The 23,157-nt window shown below is 43.9% G+C and overlaps 2 protein-coding genes across 6 annotated transcripts in view; one reads left to right on the top strand and one right to left on the bottom strand.

The window, feature by feature from the left end:
* Positions 1-1,977, bottom strand: part of GGT7 (gamma-glutamyltransferase 7) — a 29,748-nt gene extending 27,771 nt beyond the window's left edge. Inside the window, exon 1 of one of the 4 annotated variants that reach the window (XM_084775986.1) lies at positions 1,717-1,977. In XM_084775986.1, the coding sequence (XP_084632112.1) occupies positions 1,717-1,885 (169 nt within the window). In that variant the 5' untranslated portion in view covers positions 1,886-1,977. Of the gene's footprint in view, positions 1-1,200; positions 1,526-1,716 lie in introns of those variants that run through there. The other 3 variants (XM_084775982.1, XM_084775984.1, XM_084775983.1) reach the window with 3 other exon arrangements.
* Positions 1,978-5,194: 3,217 nt separating this feature from the next.
* The window catches only part of ACSS2 (acyl-CoA synthetase short chain family member 2), a 37,384-nt gene continuing 19,421 nt past the window's right edge, over positions 5,195-23,157 (top strand). For both annotated transcript variants that reach the window (XM_084776835.1, XM_084776834.1), the window contains exons 1-2: positions 5,195-5,433; positions 9,056-9,251. In XM_084776835.1, coding sequence (XP_084632961.1) covers positions 5,256-5,433; positions 9,056-9,251 — 374 coding nt within the window. In that variant the 5' untranslated portion in view covers positions 5,195-5,255. The remainder of the gene's footprint in view (positions 5,434-9,055; positions 9,252-23,157) is intronic.

Raw genomic sequence — 23,157 nt, 5'->3', positions numbered from 1 at the left:
TTTCATCTATTCATTCCACAATTATTTATTGAGTACCCAACACTTTGCTGAGTGCCAGAGAGAGAATTATGAATAAAAGAAAGCCACAACCCCTGCCATTAGAGGCTTTATAGGCATGCAGTAATCACATAACCGCCCAAAGAAATAACTGCAGGCTTTTTTTTTTTTTTTTATAAAGCAATGACTTTGACGAGGGGCCAGGAGAAGGCAGGTCAGAGGGTCCGCTCTGGTATTTAGAACAGATGGGCATTCTCTGTTGAACTGGAAGAGAAAATTAAGGCCCAGTACCAGGCAGGCACAGCTACTACATGGGAGTGAGTCACGACTGCGCTACTCTTGATCCCTGAATAGAAAAGCTGGATTGACCAGACGGCTGGTATCAATAGATGACCAGAAGGCTGGTTCCACCAGGAAGTACATTCCCACAGCCTCCCTTCTATTGCCAAGGCTACTACCTGCCCCCTCACTGCCAATTAGTTTTGATGGGCAGCTCTGACATTTGAGGACCCAAGGTCTCCACACCCCGTTCTCACTCCCGTCACAGGTTAAAACGTGATCCAGCCGGGTTGGTGGGACCCGCGGGTCAGAACCATATGGCCAAAAAGTGGGAGAGAATTGCCAGTTGCCAGGGCCAGGAGTGAGAACAGAAGAACCAGGCTAGGAAGAGGCCAGGGGCCCGAGAAGCAGCATCCTCCAGTACAGGAAGGGAGAAAGCCCAAGTGTAGGCACCGTCAGGAGGGAGACAGAGAGGGAGGCAGAAGACGGCTCTAATGCCAGGAAGTGACGTGGAAGGAAAGAGGGCAGAGGGATGCAGGGTAAAGAATGGGCGGGGGGGGGGGGGTATAGAGCTGCCCACATGGGTAGGAGAGAGAGCACAAGGGAAGGACTATACCCAGAGAGCTCTTGGCCTCCTGCTCTCTCTCTCTCAAGCCCCACTTCCTTTCCTGACCCCTCATCTCCTTCAGTTTCTGCAGAGGGATGAAAACACAGTAAAAATCTGGGGACTGCTTCCTGGGAAACAGATCTGGTTGCTGATCAGAAGCTCCCAGCAGCCTGGCTAACATGTCTGGGAAGGGTACAGTAATCCACAGAACACAAAGGCACACTGGTCCCCAAGGACTTTGAGAGGTCATGCAGTCCCATCCCCTTGTCTCGCAATACCCACAACTCCCAGACAGAGGGGAATAATCTTTTCTTTACCCGTCTCTGGACATGAAGAGATGGATTCCTCCGGCTCTTCTCCGGACTCTCTGCTTCCCATAATCCCTGGCTGTGGTGAAGTTCTCCTTAAGATCTAGACTCCAGCCCTCCCTCCGGCTGCAGTCTCTGACTTGGTTTCTTCTACCCTGTCCTCTGTGACTAGAGAAAAGCTTTTACTAGGAGGTGACCACAGCTGGTCTTTAAGCTGGTCTTTAGGCTCTCTCCTCCAGCATCTCTTCCTCCTCAATAGGTTCTTCCTAAAATGTAATCATAATCCCTCCTACTGCAGTCCCTGCATCCTCTCCCGTGTCGCATCCTACGCCTCTAAGGCAAAAATACCCCTCTCCCCACCACACAGTTAACAGGGCTGAGGGAGAAGAGAAGAAGAGATCCAGGGCGAAGAGGATGAATGAAGGGGATGAGAGACTGAGAGTGGATGCTCAGAACAGGAGGAGGACCGGGAGCCCCCCACCCCCACCCCCAAGGCGGGGCAGGGATGGGGCCAGAGGGCCTCACCGGTATCCGGGTCTCCCAGGAAGGCGTCCTCGTCCTTGCGGCCCCTCAGCGGGGCCGCAGGTGCTGGCTCGTCCTCGGGCAGGCGCGGGAAGCTGGTGATGCTCATGTAGTCCACTGGCGAGTAGGCGCCTAGGGCGCTCTCCTGACTAGCCTCGTTCTCTGCCGCCATCCTCACCCTAACCCCCAGCAGCGCAGCGCCTGCCGGAAGTGGCTGTGGAGAGGGGGGGTGCGAGGGCGGAGGGCGGGGTCTGAGCTCCTGGACAGCCGGGAGGGGGCGCCCCCACCCTCAGAAATGTCCTAGGCTGACTCGCCCCCGTCTGCTTATAGTCTACTGCTTGCAGCGTGCGCGCAGGTGCAGGAGGATGGGAACCCGGAGGGCAGAGGAAGGTTGCCGGCAAGAGGTCGTTACTCTGGGCTCCTCGTGCAATCCCTGGCCCTTCCTCTTTGCAGTCTGAATCCAGCGCAGATTCCATACGCTCCTAGGACCACAGACCGACTTCTGACCGCAAACTACTCTTTGACTTCAGATCTTTTTCTGACCGCTCGCTTATTGGACCCCAAACCTCTTTGTGGGCACCGAGATTCTCCTCTGATCTCCCACTACTCCTCCGACCCATTTCAGTCAGACTGCTCTTCGGACCCTCTTAGACTTCTCTGCGGCTTACAACTCTGACTTCAACCCACCCCTGGATTCCTTTTAAATCATTCCCGAAGACTTTTTCATCTGCAGACCTCTCTTGAACCTCTCTTTCCATCTCACATCCCTTTCTGCGTCCCAAATTTGCACATACTTCTCTTTTAAACCCCAACTCCTTCTGGAATTGTCCTGATGTATCAGCATGGGAGATTGGCCCTGACTGGAGCCCACCCCAGCTTTAGGATCTTTAGAAGCAAATCCTCAGATTCCACTCCAAGAGACGTGACTTAGTGGGCCAGGAAGCCGTCTTTGAAACCTTAATATTCTTTGGCTTTTGGGGGGGGGGGGTTCGAGACAGGGTTTCTCTGTGTAGCCTTGGCAGACTCGCTTTGTAGAACCAGGCTGGCCTCGAACTCACAGCAATGCGCCTGCCTCTGCCTCCCGAGTGCTGGGATTAAAGGCATGCGCCACCATGCCCGGCTTCTTTGGCATTTTTAAGAGTTCTTGATGTGGTCCTGGAGCTAAAGTAAAAGAAGTAATGGCGATGTGGTAGAGCAGTAGGATGAGCAGGATAGATGGGCAAGAACAAGGGTTTAGAAAGTAAGTCTTTGGTAGAGCGCTTGCCAGTGAGGGTTTGACGCCCAGCATGAAAAGGAGGAGGAAGGAGGAGGAGGAGGAAGAAGAGGAAGAAGAAGAAGAAGAAGAAGAAGAAGAAGAAGAAGAAGAAGAAGAAGAAGAAGAAGAAGAAGAAGAAGAAGAAGAAAGAAGGAAAGAAGAGAGAGAAAATGGAAAGGTAAGAAGGAGAACAGGTTTCTTCATTCTAGGTCCTGCCAAGCCCATCTCTGGGACTGCTCCCCTAGATCCAAGGATGAAAGTTATGAGTCCAAACTTCTACTATTCAGTACACAGGAAGAGAAATTGGGCTGGTGAAGCCTTGTGTAGATAACATTCTCTCCTTTCCCAATCCTTGGCTCCAGGCTTCAAGTGTGACTCTTTACTATGGACACAAGAAGCTGCAGTGCTACTTGTAGACAGCAGGGGGCAGCAGTAGACAGCGAACAGTTGCAGGAGAAAGGCTTAGGAAGCAGGGCGGGTTAGAGCCGTGCCCTGGAGGTGAGATTAAGGGAAGACGGGTCTTCGTACCAAGAGGCAAAGTTATATGTGCCTTCTTTCCCATAGAAAGGGCCTTGTCTCATTCGTGAGGTCTATAGGGACCACTGCTTCCATGATTCCCAGATCCCATCAGTGAGTTTTAGTCCCACCAAATGAGATCCGTGTCACATGGGTGCTGTTCACTCCTTCAGTGTATGTAGATGTTCCTCAGCGAGGAGTGAGCCTTCTCATCAGGGTTCAGATATCCTTAGGAAACTCTTCATCCTGTTAATGCCATCCATGTCCTATAAGCAGGCTTCTTCCATGGGGACTGGGACCTCCAGAAAAAAAAAAAAATCTCTGCCTCCTTAATACAATTCATGCAATTTCAGCGAAATGTGGATCTGTTCAGAGGGGTTGATGTCTCCTTGACAAAGTATCTGTTCCCTCGTTGAGATCCGTGACTATTCTATAAGGTCTGTTTGTGCTTAGCGGGCCCCCAGGACCCGCCCCTTGGGATAGGGTAGGCTCTGGATCATATAACTGAGCAGGGGGAGATTTTATTTTCAGTTTAGTGTGTGCTAAGATTATAGTCAGTCGGACAAAGATCGGGGTAGCACGTGGGTAGGTGGGCGTCAAATGGCAGGAGCTTCCTGCTTCAGACCTCAGACTCACTGTTGTAGATATTATAGATCCTTGTCTTGACAGCCTGAATTGTTAAATGAAGTGATCCTTTCTCGGCAATAACTGCAGGTAGGAGGTGGGGGTTTCCTAGGCTTCCTTCTGGGTTAAGATGGAAGTCAGTAAACTTGATTTGTAGCAGATGGGAGTATACTTAGGCGAATTAAAGGATGCAAATGATTCCTCTTTATATGTTTTTTTAAAAATCATTTTGCATGGCCCTTGGTATTTTACAAGATCTGGTTTCTATTTGTGTCAGTAAAAACAGACAACAGAAGAACTCAGACTTGACCCCAACTTGATGATTATTTGCTTCCTGCCTTTGTGAACTTTCTCTTCCTTTCCTGCTTTTTGGCAAAGTTCTCAAGGATCCTTCTGGTTTTCACTTACAGCCTTGCACTGTAGATCAAGTTGGAAAGTATGGAGGCAAAGATCAGAGTGACTCGAGTTGGCTGGAAGGGTCACAGCCAGCCCTCAAGGTCGCGGAGGACTTTTTCCGTGGGAAGGGAATAGGGGTGTTGCTCGGCAGGAGATTTGGGGGAGGAGTGTCACCTAGAAGGAACACTGTACTCGACCTAGCTATCTAGTTCGGTGGGGTGACGGCAATGTGCAATCAGACCACGGTGAGTGCACAACGGATGACACAATACCTCCCAGTAGCCAGCCTTTCACGTCTAAAGCTGCGCGGCGCCGTAACCCAACCCCCATCTGTCACTCCAAGACCCTAACTTGGTCACTCCACAGCCCTGCCTCCTCTCCTGTCACAACCAGCCGGGCTACACCCCATCACTCCACGTGCCCGCCTCCTCGCCTGTCACCTCTGGCCCCGCCCCCTGCCCTGTCATTCCAGGGCTCCACCCCTCTCCTCCCATTCCTTCGGCTTTCACTACGGCCACACCCCTTCCGGCAAGCCAGCCCCGCCCCCGCCCCAACTTTCCGCAGCGGTTCTTGCTGACCCCGCCCCCTCCACGCACGGCCCTACCCACTATTGGATGCCGAGAGCACGGCCTCTAGCCTCAGGCTCCGCCCACGCCCGAGGCCCCGCCTTCAGGGTCGACCTAAAGGTTTTTCCCCGCCCCGACACCCGCCGCGACCGCAACGGCGGCCAAGGTGCTCAGAGCTTGACGCGATGGGGCTTCCCGAGGAGCGGCGCAAGAGCGGCGGCGGGAGCCGGGCTCGCGAGGAGACGGGCGCCGAGGGCCGGGCGCGGCGTTGGTCCCCGCCGCCGGAGGTCAGGCGCTCGGCACACGTCTCCTCTCTGCAGCGCTACCGCGAGCTGCACCGGCGTTCCGTGGAGGAGCCGCGGGGTGAGGCTGGGCCCGGGCGACTCTTGGGGGCGCCAGCGAGCACAGGAGCGAGCGGGACTCCGAGGGGGATTTACCGAGCGCCCTGAGAAGGGAGGAGGAGACGGAGGGTCGCCGAGGGAGATGGAAGAGGGATTCGAAAGAGATGGGGTTCAGTGAGAAGAAGGAGGGGTCTGGGAGGCGGAGGTTTCCTAGAAGTCGGACTCTCTGGCGACCTGGCAGTTTAGTGAGATGTAGGTTTTCGCGAGGAGGAGCGGGGTTCAGTGAGGAGAAAGTTCCACGAGGATCTTCCCTGAGGTGAAAAGAAGGGCTCCAAGGCGCAAGGGTGAGCCCTGAGGGAAGGAGGGCCCCCGAAGAGAGAGAGAATCTTCTTTGCTTCCAATTCAACAATTGCCCCTCTCAGATCTTTAACGAAGTGCGCCCATCTCATTTCTGTACAGTTGAGCAAGTTGTTAGTATGTCCCGTGTTTTTGTTTGTTTGTTTGTTTTTGTTTAAAATACATTTGGCCGGGCGTGGTGGCGCACGCCTTTAATCCCAGCACTCCAGAGGCAGAGGCAGGTGGATCGCTGTGAGTTTGAGGCCAGCCTGGTCTACAAAGCTAGTCCAGGATAGCCAAGGCTACACAGAGAAACCGTATCTGGAAAAACCAAAACAACAACAACAACAAAATACATTTGGACCTAAGTTCCAGTAACTCAGATTCTGAGAGATAAGTCTTTGCCTTTAAAAACGTGTCAGGACAGTTTAGGGGGCAAAGCCACGTCCTGGCCAGGCATCTAATCCCAAGCACTGGAGAAGCAGAGGCAGGTGTTTGTAAGTCCAAGGCCAGCCTGGTCTGCATAGGTAGTTCCAGAACAGCCAGGGCTACATAGTGAGACCCTGCCCCAAACAGAAAACAACCAATAATAAAACCCACTGCCACATCCTGGTTGAGAGGCAGCATATTTGGTAGTAGGGTAAACGCAAGCCACACATCACATCCAGAAAAATGCATAAATAGCATTGCTTGCAGTCTTGGGCAGATTAAAAAAAAAAACACCTGTATTTAATTTGTTCATCTCCACGATAGGAATAATAATACTAGATTCAAAGATTATGAAGACAAAGTGGGTAATAAAGGGTCCATTATCAAAATTTTGATGCCCAGCAGCCATTAAATAAGTAATGATTTGTTTAACAACAACAATATGGATGAGTCAGATACTAAGCAACACAAAGCAGTATTGAATCAAGTGTGAAGTTGTTCATTGCTTCAAATATTCTGTATTTTCTTCCATCATGACTTCCATCTGTTTCTCTGGGATAAGCTAGTGCTACTACAGTCATTCCTGTTCTAAGTATCTAACCTGATACCCTGTATTTCACTTATATTCTGCTCCCAAATTTCACAGGACTATAGGCCATTTTTATACCTTATAAATTATTACTTACTAAGCAGCATTTCAGTTTGATTTGATGTGGATGCGACCCACGTTTTTCAGCTCAAACTGAAGCTTAGAGAGACTAATTTATACAGGGTCATAAAGCAAGGCTTTGAGGAAGTTAGGATTTAGACCAACGCGATCTTGACTAGAGAACCAACCTACACTCTGAATAGTATGCTATTCTTTGACTCCACAGTTTGTGTTTCACCAAATTCTGTCAAATACTATTTCAAAATAGCTCTCAGATTGACCTTTCCTTCCATTCTCAGAGCCACTTTAAGAAAGCAGGAAGCTGTCTCCTCCTCCCTAATCTTAACACCTTCAGTTGCTCCAGCAGACTTATTTCAACACCACTAGGCTGATACTGTGGGAACACTGTTCCATATGTCATTGTAAAAAACTTCGTGTGTGTGTGTGTGTGTGTGTGTGTGTGTGTGTGTGCATGTGTGTGAGACAGGGTCTCGATATATAGTCCTGGCTGACTTTTTTTTTAATGGCCATTTAGTATTTTATTATATTACAAGTTTTTGTTGTGTTTTTGAGTTTGTTTTAAGGTGTGTGTGTGTGTGTGTGTGTGTGTGTGTGTGTGTGTGTGTGTGTGTACTAGAGGACAACTTTGGCTGTCACGGCCGGCAAGCCCCAGAGATCTACCTGTCTCTGCCCCCAAGGCACTAGCATGACAAATGAGTGGCAGATCCTTATGCTTATGGAAAGCACTTTACAAATTGAATGTTTCTCCAGCTCTGGTTTTATTATTTATGATTTTTTTTTTTTTAAGTTCAGGTTTCATGTAGTCCGGGCTGGCCTCAAATTTCCTGTTAGCTGAGGCTGGCCTTGAACTCCTGATTGTGGAGCTCTACCTTTCAAGTGCTAGGATTACAGGTCTATATCACTGTGCCCTTCTCTAGTTTCACGATTGTAATGTTGCTATAGAAACCTTTTTAGTAATGCGTTCTTTCCATTTTGGGAGTTATTTTCTTGGAATATATATATTTCCAAATTTGAATTAGCAAAGATTTTTAAAAGTCTGATAGCTCTTGCCAGACATTTTTTTTACAGTACTGTTAATGTATAAAAGTATCTGATTTTCTAGATAGATCTCATGCATCCAAAGCTTATAATTAAGTTAAAAAAAATCTTTGCTTAGTTTTATAGGTATACAGTAGCACCTTGGTTTGATTTAATTTTTGTTTCCTTAATAGAGTGAAGAAAGGAGGCACAGCATGTGATTTAGCTTTCAGTTCTATTGTCTTGTCCCCAGTATGCCAACTTATGAACTAGTTCCTACTGATATTTTCTTTATTTTCTGTGTGTCAGCCTCAAATAGTTTCTCTAAACATAAACCCTCGGTTTCCTCTCATACCATAATAATCACTTTCATTTGGTTCCAAAGTAAAATATCTATCTGTCTTTTGAAAAATTAGCAAAAGTGTCTCCTCAAGGAAATTCAAATCTTGACTTAGTAACCTGTGAAATCTTAGGCAAGTTATTCAGTGTCTCCAAACCTTCATTTTCAAATCTATAAGAAACAAAGTAACTCGTACCTCCTAGGGATGCAGTAAGGACTAAGTTAAACAAGCCATAGAAATAGCCTTAAGTAACATCTGGTACTCAGGAGCACTTGTGCAAGTAGTTATCGAAGGAAATGCTCAATAAATATTGCTAAGAGAGAGAGAACAAATTAAGAGAAGAGAGACATACATGTGGAAGACAATATAGGTAAAGAATTTTTTTTTGATTGCCTACTGGGTGCTGGTCATTGTGCTAGATACTGCATGAATATGATTTAAATAGGTGGTAAAAACTGGATTGATATTTGTGTGTGTGTGTGTGTGTGTGTGTGTGTGTGTGTGTGTGTGTGTGTGTGTTTTGGAGACAAGGTATCATATAGCACATGCTGGCTCTGAACTCCCTATGTAAAGGACTTATCTTGAATGCCTGAAAATTCTGCCTCTACCTCCCAGGTACCTGGATCATAATAAGCATGTGCCACTACACTTGGCTCGGGACAGACCCTCTGCGTATAGAAGGAGCAACGTGAATCAAAATTTGGGAATAGACTGTAGGCAGGAGAGGATTAGACAGATGAGTCCTAGGGGCATGGCGATTGTAACTTGGTCCTGTGCATATATTAGTGCTCCATCTGATGGTAAATGTGTTTGAGATACTTAGTGATAGTGGAAATCTCTTTTTCTTGCAGAGTTTTGGGGAAGCATTGCCAAGGAATTTTATTGGAAAACTCCATGCCCTGGCCCATTCCTCCAGTACAACTTTGATGTGACTAAAGGGAAAATATTCACTGAGTGGATGAAAGGAGCAACCACGAATATCTGCTACAATGTGCTGGATAGAAATGTCCATGAGAAGAAACTCGGTGATAAAGTTGCTTTTTACTGGTAAAAATATTTATAGTCTATGGCAGATAAAGATCTTGTATTTATCTAGTGTTTCATAATTCACAGTGTGTTTTATTTTTAAAATTTAAAATATTATTTAAAATTATTTATTTATTTATTTAATCAATTAGTTGTGTGCGGATGGCATGCGAGTGTAAAGGTCAGAGGACAACTTGCAGGAGTTGGTGGTTGTCTTAGTCACACTGGGTTGTGGGGACTGAACTCAGATCATCAGGCTTGGGGACAAATGCCTTTTACTTGGTGATAGATCTTGCTCCCCCCTACCGCCAATTCTAGATATTTTAAGACAGAATCTTATTATGAAATCCTGGCTGGTCTGGTATCTGCTATGTAATGAAAACTGGGTTTGAACTCGCGGCAGCCCTCCTGCTTCAGCCTCCTAACGGGTGGAATTACAGTTGTATGCCATCCACACTGAACTGTCACGGAGTCCTTCAAATTCCATACACTGACATGTTTACAGCAACTAGGAAGAGTAAGCAAAGTATCATTCATTTGATATTTCAGTAAGGAAAAATACATCAAGGAAGTTAAATTATTTTCTTCAAATCATAACTACTGCGTAACAGTGTCAACACATAACCAAGTGGCCCTTCTCCTGTTTTTGGCTTACAGTTGGGGAGGAGGAGAGCGAGTATATAGGAGAGAAGAGGGCTAGTTTGCTTTTTTTTCTTGCTTTAGGACAAAGTTTGAGTTAGGTTTTCACCAACAATATCACTGTTACCCTTACCTTTTGTTGAGTAAATATTAGATACTATGTTTAGCAGCTTAAGAAACACTTTATTTAATGCTCACAGTAACTGCAGAAGCCACTATGCCTGGCAAGATTTCTTTTTTTAAATATGTTTCATTAATTCTTTGTGTAATTCTTACAATGTATTTGGTCATATTTAATTCCAGCTCCTCCCCCTAGTTCCTCCCAGATCTACCCTCACATGCCTACTCCCTCAGACTTGTCTGTGTGGGATCCCCAGTGTATGCTAACGCTGTCTCTAAGAAACAGTGTTGAGTGGAACACCAGTTTGGAAAGCATTGCATTAGTAATCTACAAATTTTCTTCCGGTGCAAAATTTTATAACTCGATGATAAGATATCCTTACTTGGCTTTTACAAGATCACTTGTTCAACAATAATTTTTAAGGACACTGGGTACTGGGCTAGAGAGATGGCTCAGTAGTTAAGAGAGCATAATGCTCTTGCAGAGGATCCAAGGTCAGTTCCCAGAACCCACACTGGGCAGCTTAAACCACCTATAACTCCAGCACCAGAGAATCCGATGCCCTCTTGTAGATGCCGCAGGCACCTGCACACACACAAACACAGTACACAAATTATAAAAGATATTGGATACTCAGCCTTGTATTAGGTGTTAGGAGTACAGGAGTAGAGAAATGGGAGCAAATACCAGATGGATAATTAATTTTCAATTCTTGATGTTTATAGTAAAGTAAACTATGAATGGATTACATTTGTTATAATAAAATAAAGTGCAAATATACTAGATATATAGTTGCTTAACTTTGTTGAGCCTACTTTAAGCGTTTTTTAATTAACTTCAAATCACAGTCTTTATAAGAGCAGTATAGTGTGTTAAGATGGCATTTCCTCCTTTTTGCCCTTTCTTTTCTTTCTTTCTATCTATCTTTCTTTCTTTCTACAAGACAGGGTGTCTTTGTATAGCCTTGGCTATCCTGGACTCACTTTGTAGACTAGGCTGACCTCAAATTGACAGAAATCCACCTTCCTGAGTGCTGGGATTACAGGCGTGCACCACCATGCTTGGCTTTTCTTTTCTTTTCTTTTTTTCTTGTGAATATACTTATACTCCTCTTCCTTCTTTTCCTCCTCTTTCTCTGCTGCTGATGCTTTTTATGAAATTGGGGATTAAACCTACAACTTTGCACCTGCTAAGCAAACACTCTACCACTGAGCTGTACTCTCAGCCTCCTTTTATTGTCTTTGAAGAAGAGATTGGTTTCCTGTTATTATAGTTAAGAATTTAAATCTCAAACACAACTCTAACTTTTCTCTTTCACTAAATTAACTTCAAACCACAGTCTTTATAAGAGCATTGTAGTAAGCTTATTAAGGTGGCATTTCTTTCTTTTTTCTTTTCTTTCTTCCTTCCTTTCTTTTTCTCTTCTTTTTCTTTTTCTTTCTCTTCCTTTCTTATGTGTCTCACACTAGCCTCAAGAACTGTGTAGCCGAGGATGATCATGAAATTCTGAACTTTTTGCCTCTACTTCCCTCTACTGTGTACTGGGATTATAGACCTGAACCATTCTGGCCAGTTTATGCTGGGAACTTGTGCATGGTAGACAAGCATTCTCCAAATGGAGCTGCATCCCAGTGTGTTTTCTTTGTGTTTTCTTTCATGTACAAGCTGCCCCACCCAAGCCCCCCCCCAACTCTGGAGTCAGCAATTACCTGCCATCTTTTTCTTGTAATATATAGATATAGAACTTCCCAAACTTAAGATGTAAGACTTTCTTCCTCCCTAACCCATAGTCTTCTCTTTTAGGGCCCACCTTTTTTCTGCTTTTTGTTTTGTTTTATTTTGAGAAAGGGTTTCTCAGTGTATCCCTGGCTGTCCTAGAACTCCTATGTAGACCAGGCTGGCCTTGAACTCATAGAGATCCACTCATCTCTTCCTCTCAAGGGCTGGGATTAAAGGCGTGGACCACTACCACCCGGCTTCTGCTTTATTTTATTTTATTTTTTGGTTTTTTGAGACAGGGTTTCTCTGTGTAGCCTTGGCTGTTCTAGACTTGCTTTGTAGACCAGGTTGGCCTCGAACTCACAGTGACCTGTCTGCCTCTGCCTCCCAAGTGCTGGGATTAAAGGTGTGCGCCACCACGCCCAGCTATTTTATTTTTTCAATTGATGCTTTAAAAAAAATAAAATTTTCTGGGCAGTGGTGGCTCATGCCATTAATCCCAACGCTTGGGAGGCAGAAGCAGGTGGGTCACTGTGAGTTCAAGGCCAGCCTGGTCTAAAAAAATGAGTCTAGGACAGCCAGGGCTCTGCTACACAGAGGAAACCCTGTCTAGAAAAAAAAAAAACATTTAAAATAAAAATAAATTAAATAAAAATTTTAGTAATTTTTTTTCTGGTAATGCTAGCTAGGCTTTGAACCCAGGGCCTTATGTTGTCAAGGCGAGCGATCTTCCAGTGAGCTTTATCGCCAGCTCTTTGTTTTACTGTTTTGTTTTTATGAGTCTTCACTATATAGCCCCGGCTACTGTGGAACTCATCGTGTAACCCAGTTTGGTCTCAAACTCATGGCAATTAAACCTACGGCTTTGCATATGCTAAGCAACTGCTCTACCTGCCTCTGCTGCTCAGATACCGAGATTACAGGCCTGAGTCATCATATCTGGCAAGTTTTCTTTTCTTATCACCTTCTTCTTGGCTTAGTGTCATTTAGATGAATGTAGTACTATTAGCATATCACAGTTTTAGTTCATTTCTTATATTGGAACATATATGCACTGAAGTAATCCACAAGTGAAATAGCACTTTTAAGAGCAAATTCTAGACAGCTAAAACAGAACCACCACAAGGAAGAATTTGGCCTTTTACTTTGGTTTGACACATAATAAATGTTTATGGAATTATATTATTTTTAGAACTCTATACACCTGTTAGAGTCCACATAGGTCAACTTTCTTTATAGATTAGCAGATCTAAGATTAGCAAAAAGGGTAAGTGAATTGCCTAAGGGTTGTATACCTGTTTGAAGATAAAATGGAGACTAATCTCCAGATAGTTTTACTAGTCAACTGTACTTTTCTTTAATATGATACTCCCTAGTTCAAATAGTCCAACCCTAGGCTGTGACAGTTAAAAAGAGAAATTAGCCATATTAGTTAAATGAGCTTATTTTCAAATTAAAACTTAAAAATCAGATAAGGGGGCTGGAGAGATGGCTCAGAGGTTAAGAGCACCCTCTGCTCTTCCAAAGTTCCTGAGTTCAATTCCCAGCAACTACATGGTGGCTCACAACCATCTAAATGAGATCTGGTGCCCTCTTCTGGCATGTAGACAGAACACTGTCTGGCCTCACAGCGATCCGCCTGCCTCTGCCTCCCAAGTGCTGGGATTAAAGGCATGTGCCACCACTGCCTGGTTGTACTTTAATTTTTAAAAATTGAAAAAAAAATAATTTGGATGAGAAACAAAATAAAACTTCACCAAGTGTCTTTAGAATAAAAGGTTTATGCAAGGAACAGTTTATTTATTTAATAAGATCTTGTTGAGAATTTACCATATACCAGGCACTGTTCTGAATAAAACAGATAAAAGAAAAGTCTTTATGCAGTGTAAAGAGGGGCCAGGCGTGGTGGTGCATGCCTGTGATCCCAGCACTCGGGAAGCAGAGGCAGGTGGATCTCTGTGAGTTCGAGGCCAGCCTGGTCTACAAAGTGAGTCCAGGACAGCCAGGGCTACACAGAGAAACCCTGTCTAAAAACAAAAAACAAAAACAAAACAAAACAAAAAAACCAGCAAACAAACAGAATATGACAAATAGGGGTTGAGAATATAGCTCAGTTAGTAAAGTGCTTTCCTTACAAGGACTTGAGTCTAATCCTCAGAATACACACAACAGACACATAAACAACTATAACAGATAGTGATATATGCTGTATAAAGATGCTAATCACTGGGAAGGGAATGGCACACAGAGGGGCACTGGTAGGGAAGGCCCTTTGATAGGTGTCATCATTTGGGCAGATTTGAAAGCACTGATGCACTGTGCCATGTGATAGATAGCTGGGGTAGAGGAGGGAAATGTTCCAGATAGATGGACGGGCAAGTGCGTCCCGATGCTTGCGGTGTTTGCAGACTGTGGAGTTGGTATAGCTCAAGCCATGTAAAGAGAGGGGCGGGGGAAGTATGGAGGCCAGCAGGCTGCTGGATCACTCAGAGTCATGAAAGCCCATGCAGAGTGTGGCTTTTCATGCACGGTGAAGTGGGAATGCACTAGACAGTCATGAGCGATGGATGATATGGCAGTGACTTGGGTTATACTTAGGATCTGTCTTTTAAATTGGGAAGAGTAGAAGTGGTGAGACCAATTAGAAGACACTGTAGAAATCTGGATGAGTCATGATGACTTGGGTAACAGTGGCAGTTGTAAAGGTGGTGAAAAGTGCTCAAAATCTGGATCTGTTATGAGTTAAGAGACCATGGAATTTGAGTCAGGCGTGGTGGCACACACCTTTAATCCTAGCACTCTGGAGCAGAGGCAGGCAGATTGCTGTGAGTTCAAGGCCAGCCTGGTCTCCAAAGCGAGTCCAGGACAGCCAAGGAAACACAGACAAACCCTGTCTTGAAAAAAACAAAAAATAAAGTAAATAAAATAAATGTTCTTTTGACCATGAATGTATTTAAAAAGATAAGAAGCCCAGCCTGAGGATTTGTAGGTAAAGGGCCTAGTTGCTTTGGGATCTTAAACAAGTAATGACATCCTTATTGAGGTTTAGTTTTCTTACCTTTTGAATGAGATGTCATTGTCCATCTCAAAAGATTACAAGGGGACCAGGTCTGGGGCCACAGGTGTGCACTATCAACTACTCAGGAGACTTAGGAGACTGAGAGTTCAAGGCCTGCTTGTGCGGTAGAATTAAGTCCAGTCTGGTAAAAAAATGAGTAAGAAGGTTAGGACTATAGCTCAGTGGCAGTGTGCTTTTTTTGTTTTGTTTTTGTTTTTCGAGACGGTTTCTCTATGTATTCTTGGCTGTCCTGGACTCACTCTGTAGACCAGGCTGGCCTCCAACTCACAGAGATCCACCTGCCTCTGCCTCCCGAGTGCTGGGATTAAAGGCATGAGCCACCACTGCCAGGCGGTAGTGTGCTTTTATGCGGTCCCTAGGTTCAGTCTCCAGTACCATCAACAAAACCAAAAGAACTGCCACAAGGAGTAGCTGAAGTTTAAGATGAATAAACATACTATGGCAATTAGAAAATTATCAAAGTTACAGAAACACTGCAAATACATTATAAATAACCTTTCCCTGAAAAATTTGAGAGTAAGATTGACAAGAACTTTCTCCTGTATAACTGATATATGACTCTCAAACAAGGAAATCGGTATTCACATGTCACTTACCATCTAATCCTCGGACTTTATTGCTGCTTTGTTGAAATTTTTCCAGGATTGCCCTTTATAGCAAGAGAATTACATATAATGTATGGCTGCTATGCCTTTCTAGTCTCCTTCAGACTAGACTAGTCCTTCAGTCTTGTCTCTCATGGTCTTAAAAGGCTATTTTTTCAGTCTTAACAGACCACAAAATATAACCTAAATACTAAACTAAATTTGCTATTTCATTTTATACCAGTGGTTGGGATATATTTATGGAAATGTATTCAGTCACCCAGGTCTTTTATTAGTAACTTTAATATCAGCGGTTCTTAAAGATGACTAAATAATTGAAGTTACCAACATAACATCTTAAATGAGACATCTAGATTTACTGACCATCTATCCATAAATACCCTACCAGCCTCTAGCAGCAGTTTTTAAACTTTTTGATATTTATAGATAAGTTGCAGACACTACAGTAAGTATTTAGATGATAAACAAGAGAAATTTGTTTTTTGGGGCTCACAAGATTGTCAGCTGCAATCTTGTTTAGGAATGAATTGTTAGGATCAATGTGAAGTAAGGAAACAAAAAAAAAAAAGTAAAACAGGAGATTATTTCAAGGGAGAATGTCAGGATGTGGAGGGCTTGTCTCCAGGAGCACATAGATACACCGCAGCTCTTGACTACGCCAAGGACTATTCTGCACTTGTTTGTTTAGTGTGTGTGTGTGTGTGTGTGTGTGTAAGCTAAAGGACAGTTTGTGTAAGGTGGTTCTTTTTTTCACCGCATGGTTTCCAAGAATTGAACTCAGGTTGGCAGGCTTGGCGGCAAGCACCCTTCCTTACCCATTGGGCTATCTCGCCATCCATCAAGGACTATTAAAGTTGAAATATGAGATCTTCCTTGTTTGTTTGAGGTTGTGGGTCTTTCAGGAAGTTGTCAAGTGATTGAAAAGATCATGGTAACTGTGGTCTTGGCCGCAGTTTGAAGTTGAGAGCAGATGGGAGTTCCCTTCATTTCCCACAGGTTTTCAGGAGGGTGATTCTCCATGTTCATTTGGCTATCCTTTGGTTGGTGCAGTGGAGCAAATAGTCTGGAATTAAAAACCTACTCCATACTTCCGGGTTACATTTAACCTCTGTGTGACCTTGACAACTTCTCTGGACTTCTTGTAATTTTAAAATGAGAGTAGTAATGCTTGTTCTTGCTAGGGTAGTTGTGAGGATCAGGTTAAGGGTGACCTTTAAAACGGTTATACACTATGGTCATGTGAGGAATCAGCTGCACCTGTATTGATTTCCTCGGCATGTGAGGCAGGTACGGCATCGCTTTTCTTGGATCTCTCTGTCAGCTAAGTTTTCCCTCTACCCCATGTAAGCAAGTATTCAGTTGCCATATAAGTTTCATTCTCTGATTCTTCTTCTGAATCACTGATCCCTGTAGAAATGCAGGAACATGTGTTGACCTCACTCCAAATTCTGCTTGTTTCCATCCACTTCTTTCTGTACCTACATATTTTCTTTGAAACTGATGTATAGAATTGCTCCTCTACCCTGGGAAGGAGAAAAGAACCAAGCAGTCTAAGATACACAGAGGGTATCTCTAACATCATCCTTGCCCCTCTGCCACCTCTCTTTTCTTATCTTATATTTTACAAAGAAAAAATAGATGCTGGGTTTGTGCAAATTCATCTATTGAATGAGGGATGAACAATAAATGTAGGTCTAGTAAACCCATATTCAGAACTAGGGGGTCCTGCATTTTTGCATGTAAGAGTAAGCACTTGAAATTTTTGTTACAAATCCAGGACCTATTTATTTATTTTTATTTTCTGTGTATGGGAGTTTTGCCTGCATTATGTATATGCACCACGTGTGCACAGTAACTATGGAGGCCAGAAGAGGGTTCAGATACCCTGCACTAGAGTTACAGATGTTTGTGAGCTGCCATATGGGTGCTGGGAATAAAACCTGGGTCCTCAGAAAAAGCAGAAACTGCTCTTAATTTCTAAGCCAACTCTCTAGCCCTGTTTAACCAGAATCTCCAGAAAATGTAACCTCTATTTTTATAAGCTTCCCAAATAGTTGTTATGTGGGAATAAAGTACCCCTGAAAAACAATTCTTTAACCACTGGGGTTATAGATCAGCTGAGAGCACATACCTAGGATATGTGAGGCATAGGGTTCAACTACCTCCATAATCATGTTTAGGATAGGAGAGAAGCTCTGCTGTTTAAAAACAAAAACAAAAAAAACAAAACAAAACAAAACAAAAAAACCCCTAGCAGGGGCTGGAGAGATGGCTCAGTGGTTAAGAGCGCTACCTGCTCTTCCAAAGGTCCTGAGTTCAATTCCCAGCAACCACATGGTGGCTCATAACCATCTGTAATGTGATATGGCGCCCTCTTCTGGCTTGCAGGAGTACATGCAAGCAAGCACTGTATACATAATAATAAATAAATAAAATAAAATAAAAACCTAGCAGAAGGGTAATTGTGAAAGAGGGTGGGGAAGGAGAATTTTCTCTAGATTTCCTGATAGATCCGTGTAGGAAAGATTACATACAGAAACTGAGGAACTGGGATTTTAGTCTCTTAAAGTTTCTTGGCTAGGCATTGGTGGTGCACCAGTTCTAGCTTCAGGAGACAGAAGCAGGCAAGTCTCTGTGAGTTTGAATTCCTTCAGCCTCACAGTTCTTAGGGCTTTAACACATTGGTTTTCTTCCTTAACCTGCCCCTCTCATCCTGTTTTGGAAACATCTTCCTTAGGAAACGGCCATGTTATTTAGAAGGAAAGTATCTTCAACAGACTGTCATTTAGAATGTCAAGCTGTGGTATCCAATGTGATGACCGCTAATCACGTTATCTTACATTTAAAGTAAGATTAAGTAAAACAAAAGTTTCTGGTTTTCACTCATATTTTAAGTGTTTACTAGTCATTCGTGGCTAATGGCTATGATGTTGGATAGCTCCACTTTAGAACAATGTAATATCCTAAGGAACCCAAGGCCATCACTTCTTATTCCGGTGCCTTAGGGGTCTCATCTGTAAATAAGAATGGTAGACCTCAAATCTCCAGTCTTCTTTCACTTGCTGGGTGATTTGTGAGTCAGTTTTGGAGAAGTGCCTCCCTCTACCTTTCTTTCCGCCTTTCTGCCACAGTTAGAGCAGAAATACCCAAGGGGAACATTAGGCTGCTTATTTGTCAAATCAATGCTGTTTCCACTTCCCACTCCCTTGGTGGAAGGAGAAAAATGACCTAAGGGCATGCTTACATTAGAGCTCCTTACATTTGTGCAACGTTTTATGGGTCATAGAACTCTTTCATGTTGTTTCTTTATTTTATAGTTTCAAATATTATTATTTTTAGGGTTTTTTTTAAGGGTGTTTTGTTTTGTTTGTTTTGTCTTGGTTTTCAAGATGCAGCCCTTGCTATTCTAGAACTTGCTTTGTAGACCAGGCTGGTCTCAAACTCACAGGGATCTGCCTGCCTATGTCTCCTAAATGCTGGGATTAAGGGCATGTGCTACCATGTCTGGCTTGAAGTATGCAATCCCATAATCCCAGAAGTTGTGGCCATCTTGGGTTACATAGCGAAAGACCAAGGCTTCAAGTGGTAACTCAGTTCTAGAGCATTTGCCCAAAATGTACAAGACCCTGAGTTTGGTCACCATTATACTAAAAATAAAAAAGAAGTTAGAAGGCCTTAAAGCTAATTTTCATAAATATAAATTATATGACGAATTTGTAAAATTAAAAGTACAAGATCAGTGCGGTGACACACACCTATAATTTCAGCATTTATGGGAGGACTACCGGGAGTTTGAGGCACATGAGCTACATAGCAAGACTCTGTGTCCCAAAAACCAAAACCAAAAATACCAAGGCCACATTCTCTGGAAAATGATCTAGTACAAATAGATGCTAGAGTTTTCCTAGCAAACTGAACAAATCTATTTTTTGTTTGTTTGTTTTTGTTTCAAGACAGGGGTTCTCTGTACAGCCTTGACTGTCCTGTACTTACTTTTGCAGACTAGGCTGGTTCGAACTCAGAGATCCACCTGCCTCTGTCTTCCTGAGTGCTGGGATTCCAGGTGTGCGCCACCCTGCCAGGCTAACAATCCCATTCTTAAGCCTGTACTGTGTGTTTGGGGGTGTGTATCTTAGACTCTGCAGTGCTAGCATTATTTGAGCGTACTTTGAGAAATACTGGTTTCATTTGGTTCTCATGACAGAATCTGCTTTTTAGTATCTCTGTAAATCTCAGTTCTGCGTGTTTCCTCCCGAGTGAGAGAGCCCCTAACAGACCCAGCACAGGCTACCTTTGGACACCTCTGACAGTAGAAAGGCTTTCCTAACAGACCCAGCACAGGCTACCTTTGGACACCTCTGACAGTAGAAAGGCTTTCCTAACAGACACAGCACAGGCTACCTTTGGATACCTCTGACAGTAGAAAGGCTTTCCTAACAGACACAGCACAGGCTACCTTTGGACACCTCTGACAGTAGAAAGGCTTTCCTAACAGACACAGCACAGGCTACCTTTGGACACCTCTGACAGTAGAAAGGCTTTCCTAACAGACCCAGCACAGTCTACCTTTGGATGCCTCTGACAGTAGAAAGGCTTTCTTTCTATCAAGCCCCCCAAAGAAACCTAACTACTCCACTTACAGTTACGTAACACTGGCCTGCTCCGTTCCCGTAAAAATCTTTCAGATTTATTAATTCATTCATAAAGAATATGTTAGGTACCTACTATAAACAAGGTTTTGTGCAAGACATCAGAGATTTAGTGGTGAACAAGACCAACTTGGTCTCTACCTTCAGGCTCTGAGCCTGGATCTCACCAGTTCAGTCAGTTCAGTAAGAGAGATGGCCAACAAGCCCCAGAGACCTGATTCCTTTGTCTCACCAGCTCTGGTATTTCAGGCACATGATGCTGCACCCAAAAATTTTATTGGGGGCTGAGAATCCAAACTCGTACCTCCATGCTTATGCAAAAGCGCTATATTGACTGAGCCAGTTCCCTGGCCTCAAAACAGCCAATTTGAGAAGTAAACCACACAAGTATAGCTTGAGAAAAATACAAAGAAATTAAGTAGAATTTGTGGTGATAAAAAATAAAAAGGGATGGTGCTCTTTAGGATGATTAGAGAAAATCTCACTAGGCAGTTGACATTTAAACTAAGATCTAAAGCGTAAGATAGAACAAGTCAAAGACCTGAGGAAAGATGTAGTACATGAGCACGGGGTGGTCTGTATATAAGGCTGGTGTGTTTGCAGCCTTAGAAAGAAGAATGAAAGAGAAGCACAAGATGAAACAGAAGAAGATACAGGGTATAGGAGTTTGTTTTCCTTACGTAATGAAATTGATTGATGAGTTTTGGGCAGGAAGCTATGTGGTCTGATTTGTGTCTCTAATTGAGCATTCTAAATGACATGTAGATAAAAGGGGGGCAGGAGTGGAGTGGGGGATGAGTTTGGAAGCCATTGTGGTCATGGCTAGGGCATTTCTCAACAGCTACTTTCCTTCCTAGATAAACATCTCTCATAACAGATTCGACTTCTTCTCAAGTGTTTGTTCTTTACGCAGCCTGGCTCACTCGGGTAGGACGTCTCCCAAAACAGTCCTATGAATAAATCAATTTTCCCATTTATCTTTTATCGGGAGGCAGGGTATTGGAGGATCTTAGTGCATGCTGGGCATGTACCCAGGCCTACCACCATCTTCTTCCCAGTTCTTTGGTCTTGTTTTATGCTTTACTTGTGGTTGTGAGGAGTTAAAAATCTCAATCTGATGCTTATATTTCTAGTAGAAAGAGAACATCTCTAGTCTTATCTGTTAATCAGTTATCAGTCTTCCAATGACTTGACCGTGACCTTGAGTACCCTATGTGCTGACCTTACTTGGAAGAGGCAGAGAAAGAATATGATTCTTACCCTCTGGGTATAATAGGAAAAATAAGACCCATATAAATTCAGTACAAGTTTGTGTGTGTCATGGAGTCATAAGGAAAATGAGGTTAAAAGACACTGGAAGGGCAAAAGAATTTTCAGTTTTGGAGGTAGATGGGGGAAGGAGGAACTAGAAATGGTTTCATGGAAGATGTTCATTTTGAAGGGTCGGAGTGTTCGTCTATAAGATGGGCAATGGTAGCCTCACTGAAAAGCCAACATTTCCTGTAATTCTAGTACTTGGGAGGCTGAGGCAGGAGGACTGCTGTGAGTTTGAGGCCATCGCAGGCTCCATAGTGAGTTCTACTCCAGCGTGGGCTACAGAGTAAGACCCAGTCTCAAAATAAATAAAAGAAGCCAACATTTCAGCAGTGATTCAAAGATAAAGGGGAAACCATGTGATCAGTGGGGGATAGTGCTGTAAGTAGAGGGCGAGGATTCTGGGACTGAGTGGTTTTGTCATGCACTAAAGCAGCCAAGTGTATGAAGTAGAGAGACCCAGAAAGGAGGAGTGAACAGGAGTGTGCCAGTATAGAGGGACTAGATCATGTCAGAGCTAGGCGGCTGCTGGAAGGACTTGGACTCAAGACTGTAGGAGAGCCAACTTGAGTGTGGTGAGCAAAGAAGTAACACCCCTGCCTCGCATAAGGACGACAGAAATAATTGTGCACATACTATGTATGTACATGTGTTTACATTTTAAAAACATTTCTGTGTATGTATGTGTAGCTGTGCATGTGCCCAAGGAGATGGCTCTCTGAAGCTGGAGTCCAGGCAGCAGTGAGCCACCCGATGTGGGTGCTGGGGATGGAACTTTGGTCCTTTGCAAGAACAATGTGTACTCTTAACCACTGAGCCATTTCTCCAGCCTCTAAATATATTTTTAACTAACAGTGGATTAGAGTAAAGTTGGAGGGTGTACAGAGGGCTAATTTGGAAAGACTCCCTGGCAAAGATTCCCCAGACAAGGAAGATGAGAAGTGCCTGTGCATTCTGTGTCATCCCGGAAGCACATGGCCTTCCCAGTTGGCATCTATCAGTTAACTCTCTCATTAATAGTTCTGTTTAGTTTACAGTGTTTCAAACTTTTGGAAATTAGTTATATGTACTGAAAATTTTTTAGATTCCAGACCTTTAAGGGACAGTAACATTGAACCATTGATCAAAAGTTAACAGGAGCTAAGTTTAGGTCCTTGGATGCCTCCTTTTGCTGAAGCATGTATTGTGCTTTCTAGTTGGTTCCTCTATTGTTGCCCCTAAATTGAGGCTAAATATAAGTCTACATATATTGTTGCTCTCATATAGAAAAAATAAGAGACAGCCAGGCATGGTGGTGCACGCCTTTAATCCCAGCACTCGGGAGACAGAGGCAGGTGGATCACTGTGAGTTTGAGGCCAGCCTGGTCTACAAAGGGAGTCCAGGACAGCCAAGGCTACACAGAGAAACCTTGTCTCAAAAATCCAAAACAGAGAGAGGGGGAGGGAGAGGGAGAGTGGGAGTGAGAGGGAGAGAGACAGAGACAGAGGGGGGGGGTGGCGGGGGGAACTTCTTGTCTCTGTCAAAACTTTTAGCTGTGTGACCTACTTCACTCATTTACCTGGACATGGTTAATTTTTTTCTCATTGTGCTGAGAATTGAACCCAGGATCTTGCACATGCTTGGAAAATGCTCTGCCACTTCGCTACATCTCAGCCCAGTTCCTGTTAACTTCTGATCTTGCAATTCTGAGTGTGGAAAAAGAGGGCTGAACTCTGAGTCCTTGTACTTGTTTTTCTGCAAACCAACCTTTGATCCCAATCATAGTTTATAGTCTTTTTGAATCTCAGAGGTAGATCAAAT

The sequence above is a fragment of the Acomys minous genome (genome assembly GCF_964271855.1).
Source record: "Acomys minous genome assembly, chromosome: 3".
Classification (NCBI taxonomy): Eukaryota; Metazoa; Chordata; class Mammalia; order Rodentia; family Muridae; genus Acomys; species Acomys minous.
Note: the sequence above shows the minus strand (reverse complement) of the source record. Positions and strands in the feature narration are given on the sequence as shown.